The sequence below is a fragment of the Eumetopias jubatus genome, unplaced genomic scaffold (genome assembly GCF_037043125.1).
Source record: "Eumetopias jubatus isolate StellerSeaLion01/CBP00866 unplaced genomic scaffold, mEumJub1_p1.0 scaffold_12, whole genome shotgun sequence".
Classification (NCBI taxonomy): Eukaryota; Metazoa; Chordata; class Mammalia; order Carnivora; family Otariidae; genus Eumetopias; species Eumetopias jubatus.
The window spans coordinates 90,451,157-90,467,978 of record NW_028274818.1 but is presented as its reverse complement, the minus strand read 5'-3'; the positions used below and the strand labels follow the sequence as shown (position 1 = coordinate 90,467,978).

At 48.8% G+C, this 16,822-nt stretch overlaps 1 protein-coding gene, 1 long non-coding RNA gene and 1 pseudogene across 3 annotated transcripts in view; 2 read left to right on the top strand and 1 right to left on the bottom strand.

Annotated features, from left to right (window-relative positions):
• Positions 1-868, bottom strand: part of LCMT1 (leucine carboxyl methyltransferase 1) — a 65,746-nt gene extending 64,878 nt beyond the window's left edge. For both annotated transcript variants that reach the window (XM_028110200.2, XM_088029055.1), the window contains exon 1: positions 626-868. In XM_028110200.2, the coding sequence (XP_027966001.1) occupies positions 626-735 (110 nt within the window). In that variant the 5' untranslated portion in view covers positions 736-868. The remainder of the gene's footprint in view (positions 1-625) is intronic.
• Positions 869-3,502: 2,634 nt separating this feature from the next.
• On the top strand, positions 3,503-7,938 carry LOC148162856 (thyroid receptor-interacting protein 11 pseudogene; annotated as a pseudogene).
• Positions 7,939-14,382: 6,444 nt separating this feature from the next.
• On the top strand, positions 14,383-16,251 carry LOC114214441 (uncharacterized). Its single transcript, XR_003610420.2, has 3 exons — positions 14,383-14,749; positions 14,951-15,049; positions 15,771-16,251. It is a non-coding gene; the product is annotated as an uncharacterized LOC114214441 (long non-coding RNA).
• Positions 16,252-16,822: the final 571 nt, after the last annotated feature.

Sequence of the window (16,822 nt, the reverse complement as noted above, 5' to 3'; positions counted from 1 at the left end):
ACTCTCAACAATTTCTGTTAAGTACACTCCAGCCTCAGACTTTCCGATATGGGACACGTATCTGCTCACAACGCTGTCCCCACTACACCCCTAGAATGTAGACTCCCGTGGCATACACACAAGAGCTCTGGAAAGTACTGGCTCTCCACACCAGTTATTACGTGGCCCTGGGCAGATCATTCAGCGCCCCCACCCCACCCACACACACACACCTTCACTGGCGTGATCTCAGGTGCACAATGGGGATCCTGACAATCCCCAATGTAATGAACCTATTCAAGAGGTAGAACCTGAACTTCTCCTCCCCCATCAACACTAGACATACTTGCTTCTTGTCGGTCTTCCACCAAGACTTTAGCCCCAAGAAGGCCAAGACCCCGTCTGCCTGGTTCAGGCCGGATTCCCAGTCACGCTCTCCCCAGGCCTGGCGCACAGCACAAGTGATTTAATTATCGGCTCCATAAATGAACCACTGCCCTGTGTACTTCACAGGTGTCAAGCGAGGGTCGCACGAATTGACGGCTACCTTTTGGCGAACAAGCGTGTTCCGGAGACACAGGCCCGCCTCCCACCAGCCCCCAGCCCCCCGGGGACGCCGGCCCCTGACCACGCGCCCGGTAGACACCTCTTGCACATAGAAGCATCTTCGCAAGTGCCGCGCACTCCCTCGTCGTCTGTGTCTGTCGAGGAGGAAGAACAGGAGGTGAAGGAGGGCGTCCTCAGGCTAGTGGCCATGACCGTGGAGGTTCTGGGGTGCTGCGCCCACCGAGAACATCGAAGCGGGGTCCACAGACGCGGAGGGAACGAGCCAGCCGCCTAGAGGATAGGACAGAGGGGCTGGGTTCCACCGCTCTCAGCGCGGTGGCGCGGCTCAATGACGGAGCTCAGGTCAGGTCCGGGAGAAACCTTCCCGCTCATTGGCGCCTCAATCCACACGCTCATTGGACAATTTTACGCCCCCCTCCACCCGCGTTTGCGATCATTGGATAATTCTTCGTTCACGCCCACACAACCCGGAAGCTCGCTCAGGGGGCGAAGTAAACTGAAATTAACGCAAAGGAGCACGGTAATTCTTTCTGGGAATTGTAGTTTTGGGTGCCCCAGGAGAGAATCGGTTTTCTTCCTGCTGCTCAGAATATTTTAGGTTGTCATTCACAAAGGGGAAAAGGCACAGGGAGTTCAGCCGGAAGAAACAAGGGTTAGTGTTACAGTTAGTCGGGGCTCCGTCTCAAGCACTGAACAAACGTTCCTCGAGCGCCCACTCTGCGCCAGGAGTTGTGCTAAGTAAGGGATTTGCGCACAAAATCGCCTTTCAAATGTGGAGGAAGGAATGTGCGGAAAACTGGTACAATGTAAAACTGCCTAGTAGTGAAAGCGAACTAGAGCTGCCAGTTACAAGCATCAATGGCTGAAGTTAATATTATATGCAGTGAAAGAATAAAACATTCATAAAGTTCAAACCAAGCAAAAGGAATGTTTACAGATACACAAATATATAATAAAATATTGTACAGAAGAGGAAAGGAAGGAGGCAGGGACTCCAGGGAGATGTAAGAATGGCTCCCTGGCTGCCTCCTGAGTCACTGTGGTTCAGGCAATGGGAGTGGTCTTGCCCATCTCCCGAACTGCCACTCCTTCCCTGTTATTGTGTGTCCTCCAGAGCCTTCAGGGTTTTGAGGCGCACTTCCATGGCTGCCCAGGGCCCAGGAGCTGATGAGAAACACAAAAGTGGAGGGAGAGCCGATTGGTGCTCCACTCTCTCCCAGTACAAAACCCCTCCTCCACACACTTGCTTTCTCTTAGTGTTGTTGCTTCCCAGAACGTCCAAGGACTCATCTCGGGATCCAGGGGCTTGAGGCTCCCACTCCCGCCATGGACAAAATGATCTTCCTGGCTGTGGACTCCAACACTGGGGAGATGGACTGGCATGCCCGCAGGAAGAAGACAGTCATCTGTGAGGCCGATCCACCCAGCTCCCTTTCCCCATAAACACCCAGAATATGTGCACCATGTGTGAATAGCTGGAGACAGAAACAAAAACCCATGACTTTATGCGGCTAGAAATGAAACACTCTCCTGAGGGAATCTGTAGAACGGGGGAAAAGGGGCGAGGGGAAGCAGTCCACACTGGGAGGAAATGAACTCAACAGCCGTGCTTGGCGGGTCCAGGACCATGGGCAGCCGGGAGCCGATTGTCGGCCAAGAGCTGGGCGACAAGTCTCGGTATGGCACAGCTCCGGGTTACGGGCCGCCAGGGAGGCAGCGGAGGACCAGAATAGTGGGCCAGCGGAGCGGCCGCCCTCCGTCCCCACCGCCTCAACCCCCAGCCCCCCGCCCGACTGCACCGGGCGCTCCTCAGGCCAGCCCGAATCAGAACAATCCCCTGCCCACGGTCTGGTTGGCCAGCTGCTTTATGTGGTTGAATTGCTTCTTTATGGTGGCGGCGGCGACTTGCGGAACTCGGGCTAGGCAGCTCTGGGGCCCACCAAGGCAGCTACACCGATTCCCCGCCTAGGCCAGCACCCCGCCCTCGCCACTTCCATCCAAAAGCGCCGCCCGCCAAGCCTTGTTTGGCCAGGCTAGGGGCTCAGTAAGCAGCCTGGCCTCCGCCGCGGGAGACCCGAGGCCGCCCTGCGCAGAGCGGGTAGCACCGCTACCCGGCCCCGCCATTGCCGCCCGCAACCCCCTGCCGGGACAAGTCAGCACAGAGGAGGGAGAGAGCTCACCTGCAGGGTGCTCCCCGGAGCCGGTGAACCACCAAACCCCGGTGTGGGACGCACTGTCCCTGCAGACCTGGCCGGGAGGGGAGGGACAGGTCATTCAGGAGTGAGTGAGACTTCCTTCACCAGCCACACCTCCGATCTCACGATCGACTTTGCTTATGTCATCTCATCGCAGACACAAATCCATAGACTCTGGAGCCTCTGGAGGCTGGAAATGCCCAAAGTCTCCTTGAGGGCGGTGCCTCTGTGCAGGTGTAGATATTTGTCAAATGCACCTTGGATCTGCTCTCCTAGGTGAATGGATGTGTGTGACTATGTACATTGCACCTTAATTAAAAAGATACTGTTGTGTTTAAAGTACAAGCTGCAGGAGTTTGTCTACCCTGACACCACTTAGTGCAGAAAATCCAGGTCCAGATGCATTTTCTGTTGGCGGGCACCTGGAGGCAGTCAGGCAGGAGCACTCAGTAGCGGCCCACCCAGGACAGCCAGGAAGCAGGGGGAGAAAAGGAAAGGGCCCAGCCCTGCGAGGGAAGTCGTGGGGATGAGTGGCTGGGACCAGAACCAGTGGCCAGAGTCAGTCTTGAGAAGGCCCAAGGCCTCGGCCTTTCCTAGCAACCTGGCGGGGGCCGCACCCAGGCAGGCATTGCCTAGAAACGCCTATTGTGTTCTGATTCTTAGCCTGGCTCAGGCAGGGGTTCTAGGACATTTGGCGGGGTAGTCCGACTGTGCTGGACGCTTTTCCACAGCGGACCGTGACAGTTATATGACCAGTGAAGATGTGCTCCTGGGTTGGTGGCCTGGGCTCTGGCCTAGGCCATTCCCAGCGGAGAGGGGATGGCAGTGAGACTTCCTTCACCGGCTACAACTCGGATCTCACGATGGACTTTGCTGATGTCATATCATCTCAGACACAAATCAATAGACTCCTCAATGAGATCGAAACACTGGAGGCTGAGCTTTCACTTTGGAAACGTTTGTCCAAGGGACCAAATAACTCAGACTCCAATGCCATCTGGAAACTGAAGAGCACCATCAGGGACCTAGAAGAGCAGCGGATGAGGGAGATTGAGGAACATCATCTCGGAGTTGCAACACTGCACAGTGTCCATCAAGAAAAACTGGCCGATGTCATTGACAGGCACCACAAACAACTCCTCGAGTATGAAAAAATGGGTAGAAGACCTACAAGATCAATACTCTCCTGGCCATGGAAAAGATGATGTACTTCAAGAAAAGGAAACTGAGCTTAGAAGGTTGAAGCAACAACTTGCAGAAATGGAGCGGCTGAATGACAATTTAAACAACGTTGCTTCTGATCTCAGAGCAGAAAACCAAAAGTTGGTTTTGGTGCTCCAGGATGTAAGACATCAGCTGGAAGAATCTATTCTCTGGAACAACGAGGATTCTCTGGAAAACAACACTGCTGTGAGGACTTTAAAAATAGAAAAAGGACGGTTAATAGCAAAATTGTCTCGGGCGGAAAAGAAGCTGTTGGAGGAAACGAACAAGTATGAGCAAACTATCAAAGAATGGTCCCCTTTAGAGCATGCGCCTTTCATTCAACATAGTCAAGAGAAAGACCTGGAAATAGTACACCTCAAAAAGAGGATGGAGCAGATGGACGCCGACCATAAAGCAATGAAGGAAATGCTGTCCTCTGCTTTGGAGGAGCAGAAGCGATTGACACAACTCATTAAAGAGAAAGAGATGTATATTGAAGAACGTACAGGAAGTCCAGAGCTTCAGGAGGAATTCGGTCACTCTATCCAAATCTTCAGAGGCAATGACATTTTCCAGCCATCCGTGGAGGACAAAGAGAGGTGTCTCCCATCCATGAGAGACAAAAGTCATCATCTGAGAGAATAACTGGAGAGCCCAAGACAACAGAGTCATTCTGTACCTGTGGTCGACCCTAAAATCCTAGACGAGATCATAGAACTAGAGTGTGAGGTGTTTCAACTCCAGGAGTTAAAAGACGATCTCGAGGAGGAAATCAGAGAGCAACAGAAGATCATTCACAACCAACAGCAGGGGAAGATAGGACCGCTTCATTCTTTACAAGAGCAGAAGCAGAAAGTGGACCATCTCCAATACCGGCAGGAGCAGATGACTATTGAACACACTCAGCTCCTTTCAGCAAAAGACGAGGGGATTCAGAATTTGCAGGACACGATAGAACAGATGAAAGCCTGGCTGCCTGACAAAAGCCAGCACATTCCAACAGAAGACTGTGATGATGTGGAAGTCACAACAAGTCAGCCTCTTCCTAGAGAAAACGGACGTGAAAAGCTTGATTCATCTGAAGCCGAAACTCAAGATTAGTCCTAGGAATCAAAGAACACGAACTGGAGATGAAGTTTCTAACTGAAGAGAACATCCAACTGATGGAACAGATCGATTGGCTCTCCAAAGAGATTGGTAAACTAACTCAGATCATCCAGCAGAAAGATTTGGAGATTCAGGGTCTTTCCAGCAGGATCTCTGTGGCTTCTCACAGCCAGAACAGGGACGTGAAGAGACTTCAGCGGCAATTGCAAGAGTATACTTGGAAAAGTGAACAGGTCTTGGCTGCCTTAAATGAGAAAATGAGGGAGAACAGCAATCTGAAGACAGAATATGACAAAATGGCAGATAGAATTGCTGCCACAGAAGCAGACCTCCAGAGGATGCAAGAGGAAAATAAAAAACTGTCCACTAGAATTGAGAGTAGTGGTCAGGAGATGTTTAGAGAAATGATTCAGAATTTATCACACATTGTTTGAGAAAAAGACCTCAAAGTGGATGCGTTAAGTCAGAAATGTCAGACTTTATTGACACTCCTGCAACCATCCAGCACTGTTAATGAGGTTCGAGGAGTTAATATGGATCAGTTGAAGCAGCTTCTACAGGAACGGGACACATTAAAACAGCGAGTGAAGATCATGGAAGAGTGGAAACAGCAGGTGATGACTACAGTCCAAAATATGAAGCGTGAGTCACCCCAGCTTCAGAGAGATCTGGCACAACTCCAGGTGCGGGCTTTCACCAGCAGCGAGAAGGATTCTGAACTAAAGATGACCTCTAGTGACCTGATGCAAAGGTACAAAGGCAATGAAGTACAATTACAACATTTAGAGAAGGAACTGGCACAAATTCAGCTCAGCATCAGGGAGCTTTGCAATGCCAAGGATCTCTTTCTAGGGAAACTGGACGTGATTTTCCTCCAGCCCTCCACCGACTCCTTGGAGTCATCGGACTCTCTGGAGGCCATGAAATCTGACAGAGTGAGTGAGGCTTCTCAGTTGCTCCAAGAGGAGGTAGAAGAGCTAAAAAATCAATGCAAGAAAAAGATACAATGATTCGAACCCTCCAGGAAGATAATCAGAGATGGATTGATTCAGTGGCTGGCACGTGGGAAGGAGAAGGCCAACGGCAGGAACACAGGGATTCCGACATTGAGCAGCTGAAGGAGAAACAGACCGTTCTACAAAACTTCCTTCAGGATCAGGAGCTCCGAATCCAAGTGAAAAGTGAGGAATTGCTTTCTTTACAGGAGAACTTCAGTAGCCAAGTGAGTGAAAAAGAACTTTTGAGGCAGACGGTCACCAATCTGAAGGAGAGAAGAGCAGAGTTTGAAATGGATGTTTGTCAACTGAGGGAGGAAAATGCAAAAGTCGTGGAAGCCTCTAGAGGAAAGGAAGTGGGAAATCAGGCATTGCAAGAGACACATAGGCTGCTTTCAGTGATGCGGAGAGAGGAGGAATCCCAGGGTGCTGTGATGAAAGAGAAGGCACTTGCTTTGGAGCAACTATTGCAAGAGAGAAAAGAGCAGGAGACCGGGGAAGTCAGGCATTGCAAGAGACACATAGGCTGCTTTCAGTGATGCGGAGAGAGGAGGAATCCCAGGGTGCTGTGATGAAAGAGAAGGCACTTGCTTTGGAGCAACTATTGCAAGAGAGAGAAGAGCAGGAGACCGGGGAAGTGAACTGGCTTGTCAGTGCAGTTACATCAATGCAGGAAAAGACAGTTCTGTGCCAACAGGAGAGAGATGAAGTCCTGTTGGCCCTGAAACAGAAACAAATGGAAACCTATGCCCTCCAAAGGAGGTTCACCATTTATGTGAGAGCGAATTACGCCTAACCCAGGAGCTGGAGAGACGGCGACACCTGGCTCTAGACGCCGAAGACGCTCATCGCCGGGAAGCTCTGACCTCAGAAGACAAAGTGGCTCAACTCAGGAAGGAAGTGACGGTCTTGCAGGGAAAACTAGTTGTGTCTTCCACTGCCATGGAAAATGCCAGCGGTGGAGCCAGTCTGCAGGTAGAGTCGCTGCAGGAGCAGCTGCATGTGGTGACCCAGCAGAAAGAGGACACCGCACTGCAGCTTGCTGCCTCCCAGGAAGAAGGAAAGCAGTATGGTCACATCCTAGCTGACCTCAAGTTGGAACTTGCCGAATGGATGGAAAAGGCAGACAGCCTGGAAGGAAAACTGAAGTCATTACAGGGACGATTCCATAAAACAAATGCTGACTTGGAGCTGAAGGAAGACCAACTCCAAGAATTCAAGAAACAGAATGAGGTCCAGCAGGAAATCCTGGAGGACACACCGAAGAAACTGATGAACTTAGTCAGTAAGTCCGAAGGAATGGTGGACAAAACCCTACTAAGGAGACTCTTCCTGGGATCTTTCCAAGCACCTGATGCCGAATGGCAGGAAGCGTTAAGGTTGATGGGAAGCATGCTGGGGATCGGAGAAGACCAGATGTGGCAGCTGTTCAGTGAAGGGCCAGGTGGTGTTACCAGCTGGATGACTCGGGTGCCTGGACCCAAAAGTGCCCCCAACACAAGTGTGAAGCCAGATCACGGACCTATGGCCAAGAATTCTTTTTCAGGACTTTCGTCCAGTTTCTAGAAGCAGAATCTCATTCAGCTTTGCCACCACCAAAACCCTCTGCTCATGACGTGAAGCCCCCAGATTCCGGAGGAAGGGGAAAACTGGCTATGAAACAAGGCCCACCACGTCCGAACACTACCCTAGGATCCACACCCCGGAAAAAAGATGTGAAGCCCCGCACCACAGCTGTGTCTCTTATTACCCCACTTAGACTGGAAACGGATCGATCGGAGCACCTTCTTCTAAATGCCATCACTGATGCTTTGCCCACATACATGCCCCAAATACTGTCACCTGCCAAGAAGGTTGGAATGGCGGCCAAATGCCTCTCCAAGAAATAGAGGATTCTCAAGCCCGAGATGAGACAGTGCTCGGAAGACACCAAATCACTCCGTGTGTTTACCTTATCCCAAAATGTCCTTTTGCAAAACGTACTATTTGAAGTTTTGCTTTCAGCCGAATAAAAATATTCTTTTATGAGTTAACAAAAAAAGGGTCTTTTAGTGACTGCAGAGGTATTCACCAAACTGAAAATGGTGCTTATTTCTTATGAGAGTAGACATTGGTGGGGTTGGAGGCTGTGGTCAATGGTACTTCCAGTATTGCCTGTAATACTTTGATGTTTTCATAAGGAGCACGTATCTACATATACCTTCGGTAAGGAAAACATAAACTTTTCTTAATGTTCCAAACTTATCGAATACACGAGCACCCACATCTTGTTTGAGAAACTAGGTTTATAGCATGGAAGTTTAAGATAAATACATTTTTTCAAAAAGTGCAAGTTTGATTTTCCCATCTATGTCCCATTTCTCTTTCTCTTTTATTTTTTATTTTTAATTATTTTATGTTGCCTGGGAATCCACTTCATGGGTAACCTGATTTCTCTCAGGCCTTTAGAAATATATGTTTATTTGTCTAGCTAGGCATATAGTATTCTCTGACTTGCTTTTTTCAAAAAAAATCACTCTGCCTTCGAGATCTTTACAAATGTGAATGAATTCCAGTTTATTCTTTAAAAGGAAATGCAGGCATTAATGGATATACCCTAAATTACTTAACTAGCTCCTATTGATCAGTATTTGATGGGTTTTTACTTCAAATGTCCATGGTCAACTCTCTTGTTCATTTCCTCAAAAGCCACTCCAAATCTTCATTTGCAGTTCCAGGCTAATTACTCCCCTGTACTGTGGAAACGATCCATTCAGACTTCTTTTCTTCTTTTTTTTTTTCTAATTTTATTTATTTATTTGACAGAGAGCAGGAGAGCACGGGTCGGGGGTTGTTGGTAGAGGGCGAGGGAGAAGCAGGCCCCCCTGGTGAGCAGGGAGCCTGATGTGGTGCTTAAATCCTGGGTCACTGAGAGCATGACCTGAGCCGAAGGCAGATGCTAACCGACTGAGCCAACCAGGTGCCCCCCCATTCAGACTTCTTTAAAGACCTCTTTCCATTCCATTAATTTTCCATTCTGCTGCATCTTCAACCTGCCAAATATCTTAAGTCCGTCCCTCCCTTTCTGATGCCAGTGTTCTGGTTCACCCATTCCTGTCTCTTGCACAGACTAGTGCAGTAGACTGCCTACCGATCTTGCTGATTCCACTCTCAGCCTCCCTTGCATCCATTCTCCACGCTGCTGTCAGGACGAAGTGAGATGAAAATCTGATGTTACTTCCCTGCTGTAATTATTTGAGGGTTCCCCATTGCCTGGAATTCGACCTTTAAGAGACCACTCAAGCCCTTGCTTTTGCAGCCTTCCCTCCTGCTCATCATTCACATACAGGCCACCCTTTAGCCCCAGTGAATTCTTACAAGCCCCAAATAGTTTATTATCCAAATAACTTCAAGTCCATGAGCCTCATCATTGTGCTTTGACAAAGGTACAGAGCAGAAGGATTTCATTTTTCTCCTCTTCACCCATTGGTGGGGGAGTGATTCCCACCCTAATGTAATGGGATGCCCGGATGCTGAACAGATGAGCTCGACAGTAATTTATAACCCACGTGTACTTATGGTCCATACCGTGCAGGGCCACAGGGGGGTGCACCTGGGAGCAGAGGGCGAAGGGAACTTAGAGTAAGGCCATTGGAGGCCCTCTGATGTTCCCCGATGCCAAGACAACACTTCCTATGGAATCTTAATCTCACGCTCTCCATCCCAGTGGACTCTGGTATGTCCACATCATTTTCAGCCTGGGGCTGAGACTTTTAAGGACTAGGACAAGTGCTTCTCTAGGAAGTGTGGCTGGCACCTGACCAGGAAGGAGAGATGGCATCAAAACCAAAATGTGTCAACTGCCATTGATGGTCACTCAGTTGATCCCAAGGGAATCCTGAAGTAGCCAAGGGACAGAAGGTAAGGCTGACGTCCCGCACGCCACGGAATCTGACAAGGACTGTGGACCCAAGCAGCCGCCCCCACCTGCAGGTTGGATATGCAGACTGGTTCAGTCTGTAGCAAGAAGGTCTTGGTAACTACATTAAGCTGGTGGGGTACCATGACCCGCGGAGTAACAGACAGCAGGTTATGAAGGCTCAGAGTCTGTGAGAGACTCTGTTTCCAGGAGAGCCCAGTGCATGGCCAACAATTGCTCCTTTCATGGTCTATAACCCAGGGCCAAGGAGGGCTGTTTCTTGCATCGGGAGCCCATGGACAATTCCAGGGATTCCAGGAAACTGGAGAGGTGCTTGCTAAAGCCTTTTCACTTAGGGAAATAATGGGTGATATTTTTTAAAAAGATTTTATTTTTGTACTTGAGAGAGAGCTGGAGCTGGAGGAGGGGGTCAAAGGCAGAGGGAGAAGCAGTCTCTCCACTGAGCAGGGAGACCCACGCTGCGCTTCATCTCAGGACCCTGAGATCATGACCTGAGCCAAAGGGAGACGCTTCACCAATTGAACCACCCATTTGCCCCCAAAAGGCGATTTTAACTTGGACAGATCCTAGAGCCTTTTGTAGAGGGGAGCCCCACCCAACCTGGGCTCATGGACCAGTAACAGCCTAAACGGGCTTATGTAAAATTTATAAACAAGGAATATGTCACCTCCAGAACCGAAAAAATACTGAAAGACTTTGGACGTGTATGTCCTTTTTTCTTTTAAAAGATTTTATTTAGTTAATTGAGAGAGAGCGCGAGAGTGAGAGCACAAGGGGCTGGTAGGGGCAGAGGGAGAGAGAGAAGCAGGCTTCCCACTGAGCAGGGATCTGAGGTAGGACTGGATCCCAGGACCCTGGGATCACACCCTGAGCCAAGGCAGGCACGTAACGGACAGAGCCACCCAGTCGCCCCCTGTAGTTGTATGTCCTTAACAAATGTGTCAACCAAATGTCCTCACAGTAGGATGTCATAAATGTGATGTCATACCTTTGTTCTTGCAGAAGGTTGGGTGCAATAAGATCCTATCTGCAAAGATTGCGTGTCATAGAGCGGTTTGTGTGCCCTGTGCATAACAAGGTAAAATGTGTCCCCTTCAAGGTCAAGGCACACGTGACTGAGAGGATGTTGAAATAGGCACTAAACAGAACATATTGGAAAATCTATAATTGCAAAATATTCACCATGTTTAAATTAGTTGGGATTCCGGCTGGGCTTTTTTTATTTAAGGTTTTATTTATTTATTTATTTATTTATTGTAATGAGAGAAAAAGAGCACAAGCGCGGGCAGGGGGAAGGAAGGGGCAGAGGGAAAGAGAATCTCAAGCCAACAGCACCCCACACAAGGAGCCCAACGGGAGGCTTGACCCTTGATCCTGAGATCATGATCTGAGCCAAAAGCTTAAACGACTGAGCCACCCAGGCACCCCTAGGGGTCTCAGATGTTTGAAGGGGACCAGGAAGATATAGCAATAACTGTCACAATGGAAGTTTTGTAGACTCACAATGGAAGAAGTTTTGTAGACTCTCAGGAAGGAGGTCCTGAGAGCCATGGAGGGCCACCCAAGGAAGCACCCGGGTTGGTCAGGAGAAAGAGGGAGTGAAGGGAAAATGTGGGCAAGACCCTTTCTTGTGGTTTCCATGGGAAGGGACAGGTGAGGCAGGGTAAGCAGGCTTAAGACTGGCTAGTTTGAATAATTTCAGTGGGCTCCAGGCCATAGTGGTATCTGGAGTAGTCTGTCCCTGTCCCTCAGGTGATCAGGGCAGGGGATAGTGGCCTGAGTGTAAGAACTTCTTAGAGGAGGTGCTTGGGGGTAAAGGCTCTGTATTGGTTGGTTTACATGTGAAAGGTGTGCTCCCAGGCAAGCTGTTGACCATCTCTAGGAATTAACTAAGCCTGACAGGGACAGTCCCTCCAAAGTCAGGAAGGCCTGAGATGTTAAAGCATTAAATACAGGAGCTAGAAAATATGGTTATTTTACTAGGGATAACCATAATTTGAGCCCTCGTATTAAGTTTCTGAAGGTTAGCCACCTGGTGCATCTTAGCAGACATTAAAGTTAATTCAGAACCTATGTTGTAGAGGCAAAAAAGCCAATCAGCCTCCTTTTATCTTTTGTCATAATTATGTACTAATGTACATTAGTACATGTACTAATTATTTTACTAACTCTTGGTTTTCCAGTTGGGTCAAATTGTGAACCTATGGTCAATTAATTTGGGGGGGCTGAGGTTTCCTCCTCTTGTATCCAGTTTCCTTTCTTCCATTCCTCCTTTATTTTCGATTTGTTTGTTCCTGGATATACTTGTGGGGTGGAGGAAGGTCTTTTTACCCTGCTCGTCTTTCTCTGTTTTTTTGGTTTTTTTTTTCTGCCAGGAAGATCATTTTGTCCATGGCCGGAGTGGGAGCCTCAAGTGTGTGCATCCCGAGATGAGTCCCTGGACGTGCCGGAAGCAACAACACTAAGAGAAAGCAAGTATGTAGAGGAGGGGTTTTGTACTGGGAGAGAAGTGGAGCAGCAAACGGCCCTCCCTCCACTTCTGTGTTTCTCTTCAGCTCCTGAGCCCTGGTCTGCCATGGATGTGTGCCTCAAAACCCCGAGGGCTCCGGAGGACGCACGGTAACAGGGAGAGGAGCGGCAGCTCGGGAGTCGGGCTAGGCCACTCCTATTGCCTGAACCACAGTGACTCAGTAGGCAGCCAGGGAGCCATTTTTACATCTCCCTGGGGTCATGGCCTCGTTCCTTTCCACCCACAACACAGAGGGTCATTCCCAGGACGGTGTGTGGGGTGCGCTCTCCCCACCAGGATCTGTCTGTCTGCCCCAAGCACTGACCCACACCCAGTCAGTGGAACGCAAGCACAGCAGTCAGCAGGTTGTGTGGCTGTGGAACTCAGGGGGGAGCCTTGGAGACCAATCCAGGCCAGATGGGAGGTCACACTGATGGCATCTCCCTCCTAGATGCAGTCAATTCACATCCATTCGCACCTTGTTGGCAAGAATGGGACATTAGTCTGGAAACGGATGGCGACCTGCATTTGAACTAACAGAATATGAGCTAACAAACAAGCTGGCCAGGGTTTGTCAGTTCCCTCCCAGATTGTGATTGTCACTTCTGAATCAAAGCTCAGCAAAGAACAGAGGTGTCCTTCGCTTAGAAAATGACAGGGGCGGATCAGTATATCTGCCTCCACCTTCCTCCAGTTACCCTCAGCCTCACAATCCACACCTAGGGGATTGATACCTTATACTACTAGCCCTTGACACTTACTACTGACTAACACCCATGGGATGTGTCCACTGTCAAGCTGGGAGACTGTACTAATTCAGTGGTTTGCATTACCCTCTTGGCAGAGGACCACTCAAGGAAAGCGCTGTATTTGATCTCACTGCTCCCCCGGGCAAGCCTCCCTCACCTCAACCTTCCCCACTGTCATTTCTACTTTGGCTGTCAATGAGCTCTTGTCCCTCCATACAATACTAAGTAAGCTTTTGATATCTGATCTTGCTCTAAGATACGTACACTGGCTTTTTATTGTTATTGTGCTTGTGTGTGTGTGTGTGTGTGTGTGTGTGTGTGTGTGTGTGTGATCCAAGCTTTTTAACGTTTGAGTAGATCCATTCAGTGCTCCAGGCAGAGAAATGGAACATACAAATACACGTTTTTATTTTTCTAGAAAATGTTTTCTAAGAAGTGCAGTACAAAATATATATATATAAGAAGTATCTTAAATATGCATAATAATGAAACACATGTGAACCACCGCAACTTGAGAAATACTTCAGGTGCCTCTGCAATCCTTACCCTCCCCATTCCCTGAAGGTCACTGTGGTGCTTGTTTCCCCCCTCCATTCCTTTCTTCTACTGTACAGTATTTTATCATATATGTGCCTTTCTCTAAATATTCGTTTTGCTTGGTTTGAACTTTATAAAAATGTTCTATTCCCTTCTTTCACTATGTTTCTTAACTTCAGCCATTGATGCTTGTAACTGGCAGCTCTAGTTGGCTTTCACTACTACACAGTTTTGCATTGTACCAGTTTTCTGCACATTCCTTCCTCCACATTTGAAAGGCGATTATGTGCGCAAAGCCCTTTCTTAGCACAGCTCCTGGCCCAGTCAGCGCTCCATGAACATTTGCTCAGTGGTTGAGACTGAGCCCCGAGTAACTGTTAACACTAACAGTTGTTTCCTCCAGCTGGATTCTCTGCGCTTCGCCCTAATGCTGAAGATCTTGTAGCTCTTCCTCCCCTTGAATGACAGTTGGAAGATATTCTCACCACAAGAAGAAACCCGGTGCACTCCCCGCCCACCGATGACTACAATTCCCGGAATGCATTGCGGCGGGCCTTTGCGTCCATTTCAGTTTACTTCAGCCACCCCCCCCGCCGCCGCCTTCCGGGTATAGTGGGCGGGGCTACATTTTTTATCCAGGGACCCCGCCGCGGTGCCAGGGGACTGCGAAATTTTCCAGTGAGGGCCTGGGCAGAGGCGCCAATGAGAAGGGAAGGTTGTTAGGGCAGCTGACGTGGGTGACGTCTCTGAGCGGCGCCAGCTGAGCGCGGTGGAACCAAGCCGTCCTTCCTTCTCGGAGGCTGGCTTGTTCCCCCGGCGTCTGTGGACCCCGTTTAGCTGTTCCTGGTGAGCGCAGTACACCGGTACCTCCACTGCCTTGGCCAGTAGCCTGAGGACGCCCTCTTTCAGCTCCTGATTTTCCTCCTCGACAGACACAGAGGACGAGGAAGTGCCCGGCACTTGCGATAATGCTTCCCTATGCAGAGGTGACTGCCGGGCGCGGGGTCAGGGACCGGCGTCCCCAGGGGGCTGGGGTCTGGTGGGAGGCGGGCCTGTGTCTCCGGAACACGCTTGTTCGCCAAAAGGTAGTCGTTACCTCGTGCGACCCTCCTTTGGCACCTGTGAAGTGCCCAGGGCGGGGCTTCATTGATGGAGCCGATAATTATCTCACTTGTGCTGTACACCAGGCCTGGGGACAGCGTGACTGGGAATCCGGCCTGAACCAGGCAGACGGGGTCTTGGCCTCCTTGAGGCTAAAGTCTTTATGGAAGACCGAGGAGAAGCAAGTAAGTCTAGTGTGGATAGGGGAGGAGGAGTTCAGGTTCTCCCTCTTGAATAGGTTACATTCCACTGGGGATGTCAGGGTCCCCATTGTGCACCGGAGATCAGGTCAGTCAAGGTGTGTTTTGGGGGGTAGTTGGTCAGCCCAGGGCCACGTAATACCGGTGTGCAGAGCCAGTACTTTCCAGAGCTCTTGTGTGTATGCCACAGGAGTCTACATTCTAGGGCTGTAGTGGGGACAGCTTTGTGAGCACAGATAGGTGTCCCGAATCGGAAAGCCCTAGGCTGGAGTGTACTTCAGTCATTCGTTCATTCAACAGAAATTGTTGAGAGTGTACTTTGTGGTAGGCCCTTTCATTTGGGTGGGTGGTGGGTATTCAGCGATTGGGAACACACGATAAATAGGACAGATACGGTGTCTGACATATCACCACCTGGTTGGAAAAGACTGGAAGCAGATAATTACCCATGAAATACATAATTACAGTTTTGCTTTGAGTACTGAGAAATGCAGGGAGCACTGGAGTTTGTAATTTAGGCAGTAGGGTTAACCTGAGAACAGAAGGCTAAGAACAAAAGGGGGATGTGGGAGGGTGTTCACTTAGAGCAGGGAAGGAGTGTGAACTGGTAAAGGAATTGAGAGAATGCCCCTGGAAGCTAGGGCCACCTAGGGACGGGAGGGTGGGGAAAGCCAAGGTTTGGGGTTAAGACTTGCACTTTTTACAGGTTCCTGGAGACTAAGCATAGTGATTTAAAGCATGGAGTCCAGAGCCAAGCTGATCGTAGCTCTGCCCCTTATGAGCTGTGTTCCTAAACCATTCTGCATCTCAGTTTCCTGATTGAGAATTGGGGATGATAATAATCCCACTTCATAGATCATTGTAAAGATTAAATGATACTTAACATTAATAAAACAAGTAGAACCATGTCTGACATGTAGTGGGTGTTAGTGGTGGTTGATTCAAGAAATAGATAAATACGTACATAAGTATTGAAGACTTGGAGGCAGTGTGTGGTGAAATGTCTGAACTTAAATGGCTTCCACCCAACTTCATTTCTTCTCCAGTTTTCAGGTGCTGCTGACCACATGTGTAACACTCTTATTAGAAATAATTTTTCTCATTATTGACTGCCATTTGCCAAGAGAATCTGAAGTGCCATTTAAATGATCAGATGGAAATAAATACGTTTCAGTACCATATCACAATTAGGTGTATTTAAAATTTGTTGATGATTTGATTTATTTAATATTTGTTGGTAACAGTTTGTGCAAACTTGCTTACTTAAAAGTAAATTGACTATAGAGTAATTCATACACAGAATAAGGACAGAGAAGTAGTAGAACTAGAGCTTGCGGTTTCTTGAGTCTCTCTTGGATAATTTTTATAATTTCTCTGTTCTTCTCTGTCTCAGTTTCCAATGGCCCCATGTGTCTGCAGACATGTAAACAACATAGGGGAAGTTTGGGTTTGGAATTGCAGAGACTAAGGCAGTAGGAGCCAGCCAAAGTGGAAATTGGGAAAGCTTGAGGAGCTTTTTTAAAAAAGATATTTGTTTGTTTCTTTGTTTTTAATTTTGTATTGTTATGTTAATCACCATATATTACATCATTTGTTTTTGATGTAGTGTTCCATGATTCATTGTTTGTTCATAACACCCACTGCTCCATGCAGAATGTGCCCTCTTTAATACCCATCACCAGGCTAACCCATCCCCCTACCCTCCTCCCCTCTAGAACCCTCAGTTTGTTTTTCAGAGTCCATCATATCTCATGATTT